The 12775-nt window shown below is 51.1% G+C and overlaps 1 protein-coding gene across 1 annotated transcript; it reads left to right on the plus strand.

Annotated features, from left to right (window-relative positions):
* Positions 1–7739: 7739 nt before the first annotated feature.
* On the plus strand, positions 7740–12512 carry NEFM (neurofilament medium chain). The gene is made up of 3 exons (XM_005534063.3): positions 7740–8817; positions 9122–9246; positions 10632–12512. Exons 1-3 carry the CDS (start codon positions 7756–7758, stop codon positions 11905–11907), a joined length of 2463 nt encoding a protein of 820 aa, XP_005534120.1. The 5' UTR covers positions 7740–7755; the 3' UTR covers positions 11908–12512.
* Positions 12513–12775: the final 263 nt, after the last annotated feature.

The following is a 12775-nucleotide window of genomic DNA, read 5'->3' on the forward strand; positions in this document are numbered from 1 at the left end:
AGATTAGCCAGTAATGCATCTTACAATGCTTTTGATTTTTGCCTTTCGGCTATTTTCCTGAAACCATTCCAGAGATGCTGGACTTTGTATTGACATGTTCCGTAACCCCGAGTCCATGTCTGTGGGAGGATTTGTAGATTGAAAGAACTGTGCATTAGCATGGCTGTGCTCAAAAGACTCTTGGCTTTGTGTGGTATCCAGTGAATCCATCTGCTGTGGTGCAGCTGTTGTTTTTTCCAGCTGTTGTTGCTCTGCTGCAGCTGTATTGCAGAGCGAATTTTAAAAGCGCCGCTGCAGCGCCTGGGGGCGGTGCCGCAGGCGGGGTCTGGAGCTGCGGCTGTGCTTGCGTCACTGCTGACGTCACTTTGACTGACAGCTGTGGCTCAAAGCCCACCCCTGGCAGGCGGGGCGCAGGGGCCGCCGTGCCCATGGAGGTCCCGGACCGCTCTGGGTCAGGCCGAACCGTCCCGTACCCTCCCAGGGGGGACAGGGCTGTCCCCTCCACCCTCCTAGGCCCGGAAAGGGACTCGGCTGCCGGCACGCAGGCGGCCAAGGAAATTTCCCCTCCCTCTTCTGCCTGCAACAGCATAGTGAATGCTGGAACAGCTCCAAGAGAACTCAGACACTCTTGCAAAAGCTCCAAGCCCCCTTTTTGCAGATTCTGCCTGTGTTTTAGAATCACCTCCTCGTCTCTGTATAGTTGTTCCTCTGGGCTTTCAACAGGCTTAGACATTCTCTTTGCTAAGGTAGAATTCAGGAAGGCTGACACAGACTTTACAGCGTGCGGTAACAAGCATTTCGCATCTGACTGAAACAAGCCCTTCTGTTTTTCTGGACCCATAGTGTCTCTTGCCTGAGTTTCAGATTCCCATTTACTGGCGATAACTTCATAAGTCACTGCAGAAGCCGTTAGAAGATTAGTCGCTGCCTGGTCTCTAAGAGTGGTTTTTTCATATACTCTCACGTTTATCTTGTCCCACAGGCTTGGGGTAAAAATTTTCTGTGAATCCACGTTAGGGAATTCTACCCGTACCCAGGATAGAAGGCTTTTAAACTCCTCCGTGTACATAGAGAGCGGGTGCTCCTTTACCATAGCTTCTAAGATAGCTAAAACCTCCCCCTCAGGTTTGGACATGTTTCCCATAGTTTTGCTCCCTTTTGACGGCTTACCTGACCTCAGGGTCAGCTTCCTCTCAGCTCCTCTATCCGTGATCCATTCCACAGCTCACAGACGTCTGGCTTGGCGCTCTCACCAGCACCGGGATTACTGAGATCTTCTTTTTCCCCTTTCCAGGGAGTTTTCCAGCTTTCCGCTGTCTTCTCTCTCTCTTTTTTTTTTTTTTTTTCTCAACAGGAGCCTTCAGTTCAAAGTGCCCCAAGTCTGGGAGCCATTTGTCTTATTATGGACTTTTGGATTTTAAATTTTAAATTTGATTTTAATTTTGGTTTGAAATTCAATTTGCCCAAGACCTCCCCAACCTCCAAGCCTGGACATGACCCAAAGCTCTGAGCTCCATTTGCCCCACCAGCAGTTTTGCAGTGTTAAAATCCACCAATTCCAGAGTTTTCAGGATATTTGGAATATTCTGAGCAGGCCAGTCTGTAGAGGAGGTCATTTGGACACAGAGATCCCAAATCCCCAGGCTGCTGCACACCAGCCCAGGCAGCAGAATTTCTCCATCAAGGTGCTGCCAATGGATTGAAAAATTGTATTTTCCCCCCAATAATGCCCAAAATTTATTGCTGGCATGACACAAGTGTGTGACAATAAATGTCACAGTTGTTGTGGCTAACTGCCTCTAATTTCCAACCTGCTGCAATTTATCTCCTTTCTTTCCCTGAGAAGCAACACCCTAAAAATAGCTGTTCCTTATGGCAGCGCTGTCATGGGGGATGCAGAACTCCAGGAAAAATGGTCAGAAAAAGCACAATTGTGGCCACTTCTCAAAGTGATATTTTTAGAAAGGGAAGGCTACAAAAAAACCCTCTCCAAATGAGGTAGGAAGAGCTATTTTTGCTCACTTTCTCACCAGAAGATTGCTACCCTGACCTGGATTTGTGCTTTTCCAGGTGGCAATTTTCAGCTGGAGACACCAAGCACCACATGTGGGAACAGGAGCAGAGAGTCACAACTCCGGCTGAGCATGGGGACAGCAAGGGGCAAACCCACGGGGCTGCCTCTGATTCTCATCCAGGCCACTTAAATCCCAGCTTTCTGTGGCTTGGAGCCAATCCTTGGCAGGGATTTGTCCCTGAATCCAGCAGAGGATGGTGCAGAAGAAAGGAAGCTGAGGTCAGTGGATTCCTTGGAGTTCATTCTTTTCCTTGAATAAATGAGAGCTTGTTCTGCCTCTCCACCCTTAACCTTCACCTCCGAACTCTTCCTGCCTGGAAAAAGCTGTTCCAGCTGTCCCATTTCTGCCCTGTCAGGTTTTGGCTTCTCTGGCACTGGGATCTACAAAGGAATTCTCTGGTAAGAGCCAAGTTTTCCAGTATCTGTCCAGGGAATGTGGCCATCGCTTCAGGAATGTCACTAAGAAGGGTCACAGGTCATTTGTGTGCTGAATTTGCTCTTTAAATTGAAGGGGAGCAATTTTAGATGGGATATGGGGAAGGAATCATTCCCTGGGAGGCTGGGGAGGGGCTGGGATGGAATTCCCAGAGAAGCTGTGGCTGCCCCTGGATCCCTGGTAGTGTCCAAGTCCAGGCTGGGATAATCTGGGATAGGCAGGGGTGGGATCAGAAGATCTCTAAAGTCCCTTCCCACCCAAACCACTGCAGGACTCTGTGATTCCATGATTCACCTGACAAGTTCATCGCAGCTCTGGAATTTGTTGGTTTAAGGACAGTTCAAAGCAGCAGTGCAAAGGAGTTCAACACCCAGTTAAGGAGCATGGACAGAGCTTTTCCTGGCCAAGGATTCCAAAAGTTGCTGGAATTTGTTGGTGGAAAATCAAAGCCATGAATAGCAGGGAGCTGGAGACACAAGATCTCCCTGTCCCTGTCACCCTGTCCCTGTTATTCCCAAGAACACAACACAAAGCTGCAGAAATCTGCTTGAATATATTTCTATTATTTCTATTATTAATCAGCAGACTCCAGGCTAAGCCCTTCATGGAATAATTCAGCATCTTGCTCCTCTGTGAATTCCTCCAGATTAAAGAAGTGGCCCATGGAAGCACAGTAGGAGGCGGCCAGGAAAGAGAACATCCCACCCCAGGAGTTATAAAATCAATGTGCAATACAGGGCTTTAAAAATGCAGGGAAAACACCCTAGAAAAGTGTGGGCAGTCTGGTAAAAATTTCGTTTTTTAAAGTGAGTAAATGACTGAAGCGATGTCTGGAGCTGTGTAATTATTCTTGGTGCTGACACTGCAGGAAATTTTGGGGTGAATGTTTCCCAAGGCCAGGCTGGATGGGGCTTGGAGCCACCTGGGGCAGTGGAAAGTGTCCCTGCCCTGGCAGGGGATGGGATGGAATTTAAGGTCTTTTCCAACCCAAACCATTCCATCATTCCATGAATGGCTCTAGCAGCAGATGAATTGAGGAAAGTGAAAGCAGCCAACGAGCTCAGTGATGATTTGTAGGAATTTGCAAGAACTTTTCCTTCCCTGGTCAGTGGAATGAAAACTCTGCCTCAGGGCTGGGCTCTCAGGAATATTTCACCCTCAAATGCAACACAGGACATTTCTGTGTGAAGAAAATAACCCAAGTGTCTGGCAGTGTTTGATTTAAGGTCCTGAGGTGCTTCAGGTGGCTCAAAGGGAATGAGGGAAGGGGGGGGCTGCATTAGGAAAATGCTGCTGTGCCACAGCTCTACCATCAGAAACCGGTTTCCAGCAGAAATCAAATGAACACATCAGTTTTTCAGAGCACAGGCACTGCCCAGTGCCTGTGTTTGTGTTTGTGCTGTGATACCAAAAAGTGACATCCCCACCTCAGCCCAGGCTCCCCAGGACAGAAGGGAAATGGAATCCTGGAATGGTTTGGGTTGGAAAGAACCTTAAAGATCACCCCGTTCCAGCCCTAAAATTCCCACAGCTTATTCTGTCCTCTCCATCCTCTCCCCTCTTTGCTTCAAGTCCCTGAGGATCCTGAAGATCTTTAGTGGACAGGATAATCCATTATCAACCAGCTCACACCAGACCTGATCCTTCAAATTTCAATGCTGAACAAATTACAAGGAAAAAGTAAATCCTGCTAAAAATCCACTTCCCAGGGAGTAGGACACCAGCCCTGCTCAGCTCTGGGCTGTCCTGCCCTGTGCTGGGCACTCCTTAGGGATGAAATCCCTTTCCAAGGAGCATCCAGCAGTCCAGGACGAGGGCTTTGCTCCATAAATCCCATTTTTCCTCCCTGGCTGTGGCTATTTAAATATCTCAGGACACATCTTCAGCTGGGCTCAAGTGACCTTGCTCTCCTGGCTCAGCTGGAACCAGAGCAATTTCCAACAGGGGATGTCCTGGGACATTGATGGTGGGTTTGGGGTGACCCCACAGGACATCAGGGCTCCAGGATGGGTGTAAACCCTGCAGCTTGGACAGCCACACCACTGCCTGGTGGGGACCATAAAAATGAACCAAATCCTGATTTCCTGACTCTTTTCCCTCTCTGACAAAATTCCATCCCATGTTGCTGTTTGCCCTCCTTAAATGGGTACCACCAAGATCTAGTTAGGCTTGAACTGCTTAAACTTAAACCAGGTTTTATATTAAAAGCTCACCAAGATAAACCCCCTACAGGCTGATAAATAATCTGTAACAGTTCCAACCATGTTGCATTACCCGTCCACTGTCTTCATTCTGCTGCCTCTGTACAACATAAAAACCCCCGCCCAAACCTCGCTTTTATTCCACCCATCTGACTCAGTATTTTCTTAATATATTCAAATTAATTAATTATCATTGGCTCTGTTTTGATCTCCTTTCCCTGGGAACAGCCAGGTTGTTGTGCTACTCCACCCTCTGTTTTTTTTTCCTTTCTTCTTTATTTTTTAAGGAAGCTGCAGGACCCAATCTCACACTCCCGTCACTGCGGGCTTGTCAATAGTGGACAATTGAGATTAAAATCAATTCCATGGGAGTGCCCCTTCCTTCCCTCCTCCTGCCTCAATCCTGAGACATCAGCTTTGCTCCCAAGTAGAAGCTCTTGTTTGGTCAACTTTGAGGCAAAACCAGTTCTCCTTAAGCAGAAATATCAGCCTGCATTTCAAAATCTCCAGAGCAGAGATGGGCAGAAAGGGAAAAGGGATTAATTACTCATCAGAAAAGAGGGAACATCTCAGACTGATTTCCTTGACTCACTTTAACCTTCAAACTACCTTCAGGATAATGTAGCAGGAGCCCTGTGCCCCTGCATCTGATTAGAGAGCAGAAATGCACATTGCAAGGCTCTGTTTTTAATTAAAACAATTAATTTTATTTCAGAAATTCTGCACTAAACACCTCTATGAATGCCAACTTTTTCTCGTCTAAACATCCTGATTTTTAAAGCAATACATATATGTATATATACATATATATGAGATGTGTTGTGTTCCATAGAAGTTTGCATTGCTTGGTATCACTATTAAATAAATAAATCAAACCTAGCCCTGCTTGATTATAAAGCAACAATTTATTTTGCATACGAGGTAAATAGATTTCAAATACCAAGGTATTTAATAAGAGGGAGTTTTATTACAAAGTTCCATCTGCCAGTCCTTGTTTTCAGGAGATTAAAAGGATAATAAAAGCTCCCAAGCACCTCTGTTAACTGTGTATTTCCTTATACAGTGAGTTTTCCTTATGGATAAAACCATAATCTCTTACCCCCTCCCAGTCTTTATTATCAGGGAATAAAAAAACAACACTAATAAACCAGATCATAACATATCTTTTACCCTAAAAAGAAAGAAAATGCAATGCCCTGACAGGCAGGAATTTTATTTTGGCTCCCCATGAAATCCAAAAGGGTTTGTGCCTGTGGCAGAAACTTTCAGTAAAATTAATTAAGCCAGTTTAGAATCCGTGATTGCTTCATTAGCATAAAATCCTTGTCCTGTGTGTCTAATCTGAGACTCCAGAGGTGAGGCAGCGGCTGGAGCCGTGTTTGGGAGCAGAGCCTGGGGATAAATCCGAGCTCTGACTGCAGTGCTGCAGTCCTATGACAGCGTCATATTAATGAGCCAGCAGAGGTGCGAGGCTCCATGTGCTCGGCAAAGTTTAACCCTGGCCCTCAGAATTCCCCAGCTCTTGGTAGCCGCATGCATCCCACCAGCAATTGTCAGGGCAGTTTGTGAGGAGGGCTTTGCCTTTCGCCAGATCATCTGCTCAGAAATTCAGGCTGTGAACACAGACAGAGCCTTTTCTGCACCTTCAGAGCGAGGAATTCACTCTCCCCCCACAGCGTCCCTCTGCTTTTCCATGAGAGCTGTGGCAGGGGTTTTGGGGGTTTTTTTGGGAGGTGGGGGTTGGTTGTTTTATTTTATTTTTTTCTCTTTGAAGTTTACTAATCCATTTCCTCCATAGCTGTAATCTCTCCAGGAGGAGGTCAGAGCCTGGATGGCAGCCAGGCACGGTCATGCAGCCCGTACATAGTCTATTTTTCCCCATAAACGTAATTTCTAACAAGGTTTCAAACAATTTATTATTCATTCTGAGCAATGCACCAAGATCAAAGCGGGCGGGTGGAAGAAAAAGGGAAGAGAGGAAGGAAGGAAGAGAAGAAAAGAACCAAGAGCAAGGATTTGGGATGCCACGGGGGGTCTCCCAAACTCTTGCTGGCTGCCCGGCTGCTCCTGGGCTTCCCCCCGCTCCTCCCGCAGAGCAGCCGGAGCCAGTGCGGGGAGCGCTCGGTGCCGCAGAGCCCCGGCGAGCGCCCCCTCCCCCGCCCGCTGCGACCTTCACACGCCAGACCCCGCCTGAGGACAGGGGGGACAGAGGGGGACGGGGGGACAGGAGCCTCCCTACCCATCTGCGGCTCCCTGTGCCCCCTGGAATCCCCCGAGCCCCCGCGGCAGGCCGGTCCCCACCCCAGCCCGCCCGGCGGGAGCTGTCCGTGGTGATGGAGCCGCTGATTCCCATTCCCGGATCTCCATTCCCAGATCCCCATTCCCGGATCCCGCTGCCGGTTCCCCGTTCCCGGCCCTACCCTGCTCGGCAGCCCCCGGCAGCGGCCCGGGGCCGGCACCGCGCTCCGCTCTGCCGTGGGCGCTGCGGGAGAGAAAAGAGAGGAAGAGAGGGAGAAGAGCAAAAAGGAATTGAAGAAAGAGGGGAAAGAAGTGAAAGGAAGGAAAGCAAGAGAAGGAAAAAAATAAAATAAAGGGAATGGAGAAAATAAAGGGACGAATGGAAAGGAAGGGAGGAAAAAAGGAAGAGGGTGCTGGCCTAGGGAAGGGGGGAGAAGGAAGCAGGGCAAGAGGGAAGGAACACGGGAAAGGGAAGGGGGCAGCAGGGGGGAGAAAGGAGGAAGTAGGGGCAGGGGAGAGAAGGGGGGGGTGGGTGGGGAAGAGAAAGGGGAGGAAGGGGCAAAGAGTGGAGGCAGCAGGGGGAAGGGGAGCGGGGAGGCGGCAGGAGCCGGGCAGGGCCGGCCGGGACGAGGCGAGGGACGGCAGGGGAAGGAAGGGGGAGCCAGGGCGGGGCTCAGGGCGGGGCGGGTCGGGGGGAGCCGCCCCCCGCACACGTGTGCGGGGCCGCCCCGCAGCCGCCCAGCCGGGCTATAAAAGGGGTGGCGGCGGCCGGAGGAGCCCCGCACCGCCGCCCCCAGCGTCCCACCATGAGCTACACCATGGAGCCCCTGGGCAATCCCTCGTACCGCCGGGTGACCGAGACCCGGGCCACCTACAGCCGCGCCAGCGCGTCCCCGTCCAGCGGCTTCCGCTCGCAGTCCTGGTCGAGGGGCTCGGGCAGCACCGTGTCCTCCTCCTACAAGCGCCCCAACCTGGGCGGCCCGCGGGCCGCCTACGGCTCCACGGTGCTGAGCTCGGCCGAGAGCCTGGACGTGAGCCAGTCCTCGCTGCTCAACGGCGCGGCCGAGCTCAAGCTGAGCCGCTCCAACGAGAAGGAGCAGCTGCAGGGGCTCAACGACCGCTTCGCCGGCTATATCGAGAAGGTGCATTACCTGGAGCAGCAGAACAAGGAGATCGAGGCGGAGCTGGCGGCGCTGCGGCAGAAACACGCCGGGCGGGCGCAGCTCAGCGACGCCTACGAGCAGGAGCTGCGGGAGCTGCGCGGGGCGCTGGAGCAGGTGAGCCACGAGAAGGCGCAGATCCAGCTGGACTCGGAGCACATCGAGGAGGACATCCAGCGCCTGCGGGAGCGCTTCGAGGATGAGGCGCGGCTCCGCGACGAGACGGAGGCGACGATCCGCGCCCTGCGCAAGGAGATGGAGGAGGCCTCGCTGATGCGAGCCGAGCTGGACAAGAAGGTGCAATCGCTGCAGGACGAGGTGGCCTTCCTGAGGGGCAACCACGAGGAGGAGGTGGCCGAGCTGCTGGCGCAGCTGCAGGCGTCCCACGCCACCGTGGAGAGGAAGGACTACCTGAAGACAGACCTGACGACGGCGCTGAAGGAGATCCGTGCCCAGCTCGAGTGTCAGTCCGACCACAACATGCACCAGGCCGAGGAGTGGTTCAAGTGCCGCTACGCCAAGCTCACCGAGGCGGCCGAGCAGAACAAGGAGGCGATCCGCTCCGCCAAGGAGGAGATCGCCGAGTACCGCCGCCAGCTCCAGTCCAAGAGCATCGAGCTCGAGTCGGTGCGCGGCACCAAGGAGTCGCTGGAGAGGCAGCTCAGCGACATCGAGGAGCGCCACAATAACGACCTCAGCACCTATCAGGTACCGGGGAGGCGGTGCGGGGCTGTCCCGAACCCAGCGGGGAGGCGGGGGGTGCCCGGTGCCGGCTGTGGAAGGAGGAAATGCGGGAAGTGCCCGGTGCCGGCTCCGCAGCGAGGGATGCGGAGGGTGGGGGAAGGATGCTACGGAGGGCGGTGGGAGCGGGTGGGTCCTGCTCTGATGCCGGCCCTGCCTCCCCGAGCGGTGGGAACAGTTTCTAAAAGTCCCCTCAGAGAAGTTCTGCCCACTGTGTCACCGCGTGAGGCGTTTCTCCGTGTCACAGGGGTTTTCTACGTCTCCCTTGCAGGACACGATTCACCAGCTGGAAAACGAGCTCAGAGGAACGAAGTGGGAAATGGCTCGTCACTTGAGGGAGTACCAGGACCTCCTCAATGTCAAGATGGCCCTGGACATCGAAATTGCTGCATACAGGTACGGTGGGCTCTTTGCAGACATGCCTGGAATATTAATAGCGCTGCAGATGCTGCTGCCTCAGGAAGCTTTACCACAGCTAAGAAATATCTGCGTGCAGCCAGCACGGGTAAAATGAGAGCTTGGCTAAATCGCTGCAGCCATTAGGCAGCCCAGTGAGAGCCCAGAAGGTCATTAGGGACCAGCTGATGAGGGGCAGAGCTGCCAGCGAGCCCCGTGGGCACAAGCACAGCGTGACTCAGTGCGGCGGCTCCCGTGCCGCATTCTGTCCTTGGCTGCACGAGCGGGAGATGCAGTGAAAGACGAGGTTATTTTTAATTCCTGCCTGCTTTGCAGATGCCAGGCATGCAGGGCTTGTCACCAGAGTTCCCTTTTATCGCCTGGGAGAGACAGTGAATTTGCTTGATCATGGTTTGAGGCAGCGAGTGCTGATCTGCCTGTCACAAATACTTTTGCTTTTCTTGCTCAACTTTCCTTCAGAGGCATCTGCTCTAATCTGGAGCTGAGCGTTGCTTGCTGTTGCCATCACCTGGCAGGTTCTTTTAGTCTCCTATATCATTTCAGAACTCTTGCTGGAGAGCTCCTGATTTTTCTGGGTCACAGGCTGAGATGAAAAACACTTGAATAGAAAAAAAGTGAAAACAACACAAAAACTCCCCCATCTCCAGATCTGTTGAAATTCCTGAGGTTGTTCAGACACACAGATACCCTGGGGGCTGTAGCTGGCTGCTGCCAAAGTCAGCTGAAGTCTCCAGTTCTCATATTCCCACAAAGAAAAGGTGGATGCCAAATTATTAAATTAGAACATGTTCCCTAATCAGCTGTGACAGGCTCAGACACAATATTTGATTTGGGTCTGTCGGCTGTGTCAAGTTCTGTTTGCCTAAGTCATAATGAATCCTTTGAAATTAGTTAGTTTGTCCAAATTCCTGCTGATTTATGCCCTAATGAAGCTTTCTGACAGTAAAGATGAATTTTAACTGATCACTGAAGGTGTCACACTTGCCACTAAGCAAAACCAAGCTAAAAACTGCTGAATGTGAGTTTTGCAAAAAAGCAGATTCAAGGAAAAGCTGGGGCTGTGAGCAGTGGGTGGCCCTGGTCAGTTCCAGCACATTCCATAGCAAACTGGTTCCATCCTGGTGGCAGGGGAATAGTACAGCAGGGAAATATTGTACAATCCTGGAATGGTTTGGGCTGGAAGAGACCTTAAATCCCATCCCAAAGCAGGGACACCTTCCACTATCCCGGGCTGCTCCGAGCCCCATCCAGCCTGGTCTTGGAAACTTCCAAGGATGGGACAGCCACAAATATGCCCATAGCTGTCCCTTATTTTGTTTTTTTTAAACTTGTTTTCTTTTTCTCTCTCCTCCTGATTCCCTTAGGAAGCTGCTGGAGGGTGAAGAGACAAGATTCAGTGCCTTCTCTGGAAGCATTACTGGTCCCATATTCACACACAGACAACCATCTGTCACAATAGCATCCACCAAAATCCAGAAAACAAAAATTGAACCACCAAAGCTGAAGGTCCAGCACAAGTTTGTAGAAGAAATCATTGAAGAGACGAAGGTGGAGGATGAGAAGTCTGAAATGGAAGATGCCCTGGCAGCCATTGCAGAAGAAATGGCAGCCAAGGCACAGCAAGAGGATCAGGAGGAAGAAAAAGCAGAAGAAGCTGCAGAGGAAGAAGTTTCTGAGAAGGCTCTTGCAGAGCAAGAAGCTGCACCTGAGGAGGAAGAGAAGGAGGAAGAGGAAGCGGAGGAGGAAGAAGAAGCTGCAAAATCTGATGCTGCGGAAGAAGGTGGCTCTGAAAAAGAAGAAATCGAGGAAAAGGAAGAAGGGGAGGAAGCTGAGGAAGAGGAGGAAAAACCTGAACCCAAGGGCAAAGCTGAAGAGGTACCAGCAAAGGCAGAGAAGGTCAAAACACCTCCCATAAAGTCCCCCCCGAAATCCCCAGTAACAGAGCCGGCCAAGGCCGCCCTGAAGGAAAAAGCTGTAGAAGCAGCCAAGGAGCCGAAGGTGGAGAAAGCAGAGAAGGTGGCCAAGGAGGAGGAGAAAGCGGCGTCTCCAGAGAAACCTGCCACACCAAAGGTGACCTCCCCGGAGAAGGCTGTGGCCCCGGAGAAGCTGGCACCACCTGAGAAGCTGGCAAGCCCAGAGAAGCCGCGCACTCCTGAGAAGCCCGTGACTCCCGAGAAATCTGTGGCTCCTGAGAAACGCCGGTCCCCTGAGAAGCCTCCCTCCCCTGGCAAGGGTGCCAAGGCTGTGGTGGAGGAGACCATCACTGTCACCAAGGTAATGAAAGTGAGCGCCGAGGCCGAGAAGGAGTCCAGGAAAGAGGACATTGCGGTCAATGGGGAGGTGGAGGAGAAGGAGGAGGAATCTAAAGAGAAGGAGGAGGAGGACAAGGGAGTGGTCACTAACGGCCTTGATGTGAGCCCCGTGGATGACAAGGCTGAGAAAATCGTAGTAACCAAAAAAGTGGAGAAAATCACAGGGGAGGGTGGGGACAGTGGCACCACGTTCATCACAAAATCGGTGACCGTCACTCAGAAGGTGGAGGAGCACGAAGAAAGCTTTGAGGAGAAGCTGGTGTCCACCAAGAAAGTGGAGAAAGTCACTTCACATGCTGTAGTAAAGGAGATTAAAGAGAGCGAATAAAACCAACCATAGCTAGAATTCAAGCCAATTCAAGAGCTTGGGTCGGTGCAAAAGGTTAAGCCATAGACAGCTGCAAAATGCATGTGGGTGACGGCTTCAAAGCAGATCGGGTTCTCTCACGGAGGCTCCAGACACACAGTATTTTACTTTTTTGTGCAATATAGGGAAGGGGGGGGGAATGCATGCAGGCTCAAGATGTACTCCCTCCACAGAGCTTGGGGATCTACAAAAAAAATACTCCTACTACTAGTGCATGAGATGAAATGTGCAGAGGAAGCTTTTCTGAATTTCCTGAGCTGTTGGAGGGACGTATCTGAGGAACAAGTTCAGACGTATTATGCAAAGAACCAACTGAGCCAAAACCAAACCGAAAACAGTAATAGAGTATTCATGAGAACCAGAACTCTCCTAGCCTTAAAAAAAAACAAAAAAAAAAAAAAACAAAAAAAAAGCTACTTATAACTAATTGTGTTTACCTCACTGGTGCAATTAGGGAGGACTTTTGCTCCTGGGAGAACCTTGTTGACATGCACAGTACGCAACCTTTTGTTGTTTGATGTAAAACAGTCACAGCAGTTCTTGCTCAATAAAGGTCAATATGAAAATGTGGCTTGTTCTGATGACTTTTTCCCCAGTTGAAACCCTCCCCTGAGCTGTATGCTCACTCCTGAATGGGAATGTAGTTGCGTGGGTTGAAAACTGCTGGAGGTTTTTTTTCCCCTTAGTGTTCTTGTTTGTCTAGGAGCTGGACTTTGATGGTGCTTGGGGGGTCCCATCCAGCTCAGGATGTTCTGTGGCTTGGGAATTGGATATGATGGACAAATTTCCTCTACCAACACAAAGGCTGGATTAAGAAGATAAGAGCCTT

Source organism: Pseudopodoces humilis, chromosome 30 (assembly GCF_049639895.1).
Source record: "Pseudopodoces humilis isolate 2021_Gansu_Grassland_sample_001 chromosome 30, ASM4963989v1, whole genome shotgun sequence".
NCBI classification, from domain to species: Eukaryota; Metazoa; Chordata; class Aves; order Passeriformes; family Paridae; genus Pseudopodoces; species Pseudopodoces humilis.

Excerpts from the sequence above, each read along its gene's own strand:
- NEFM (XM_005534063.3), top strand. The coding sequence starts at position 7,756 with ATGAGCTACACCATGGAGCCCCTGGGCAATCCCTCGTACCGCCGGGTG. Across the intron at positions 8,818-9,121 it reads ACGACCTCAGCACCTATCAG|GACACGATTCACCAGCTGGA; the intron begins GTACCGGGGAGG and ends TCTCCCTTGCAG. Across the intron at positions 9,247-10,631 it reads ATCGAAATTGCTGCATACAG|GAAGCTGCTGGAGGGTGAAG; the intron begins GTACGGTGGGCT and ends TGATTCCCTTAG.